Here is an 814-nt window from a genome sequence, read left to right as displayed (position 1 = left end):
ATCCTGAATTATTATGAAAATATTAATTTTTTCAGTCGGTTTTGCCCCGTGTTCCCCTATACATCTAAATATAATATGACACACGATGGAAAATAATGGCTTTTAAATTATAGGCATAATAAAAAACAGGTACTCACTTTGACCAATGTTTTTTCGTGGTCTCACTACGAGTAAATGCTGCGTAGTACATTTCAGCCGTTACGACGATCAACAAGATATAAAACAATGCATCGAGATCTTTGAAATATAACCATATTAATGACGAAAGGCCTGTCAGGAATATGAATAATAATATTTGTTGAAATAACTTTAAACATTTTTTAGCGACATAATATTAAGAAAAAACTATAATAATCAGAAATGTCATATTATGTCTATAATATAAATATCTCAACATGAAACAAAATATTTTAAAAATTCCACGCATTTAGATACAATCTACAGGACACAAGTAATTTTTTTTTATAGTTACACCGTTTACACCAAAAACCAAAAAATGTCCTCTTAAATCGTGGCCATAGAGGCAGCGGTGCCGATGTTTCGTACCTACTTCGGTAAAATGTAATGCCCGCCACATCGGCCACAGGAGCACCTACCTCCAATCGACAACTATTATCGCTTATCACGATGTACCACGAACTAAGATATTAGGCAATAATTGTTATCAAATAAATAACAACATAATAATATTATTTTATTGTTCACTGACTTTTGAATCATTCGATTGCGGTATTTGAAGTTCGATTACAGACTACATTCGTACAGAGTTCCATTCATACGTTTTAATAAAAAATGACCACTCATAATAGTGTAT

At 31.8% G+C, this 814-nt stretch overlaps 1 protein-coding gene across 1 annotated transcript in view; it reads left to right on the top strand.

The window, feature by feature from the left end:
• LOC103310086 overlaps nucleotides 1–68 on the top strand; it is a 3867-nt gene extending 3799 nt beyond the window's left edge. Inside the window, exon 2 of the mRNA XM_029485511.1 lies at nucleotides 36–68. Within this exon, the coding sequence (XP_029341371.1) occupies nucleotides 36–68 (33 nt within the window). The remainder of the gene's footprint in view (nucleotides 1–35) is intronic.
• Nucleotides 69–814: the final 746 nt, after the last annotated feature.

This window comes from Acyrthosiphon pisum, chromosome X, assembly GCF_005508785.2.
Source record: "Acyrthosiphon pisum isolate AL4f chromosome X, pea_aphid_22Mar2018_4r6ur, whole genome shotgun sequence".
NCBI classification, from domain to species: Eukaryota; Metazoa; Arthropoda; class Insecta; order Hemiptera; family Aphididae; genus Acyrthosiphon; species Acyrthosiphon pisum.
This window is presented reverse-complemented; position numbering and strand designations above follow the sequence as displayed.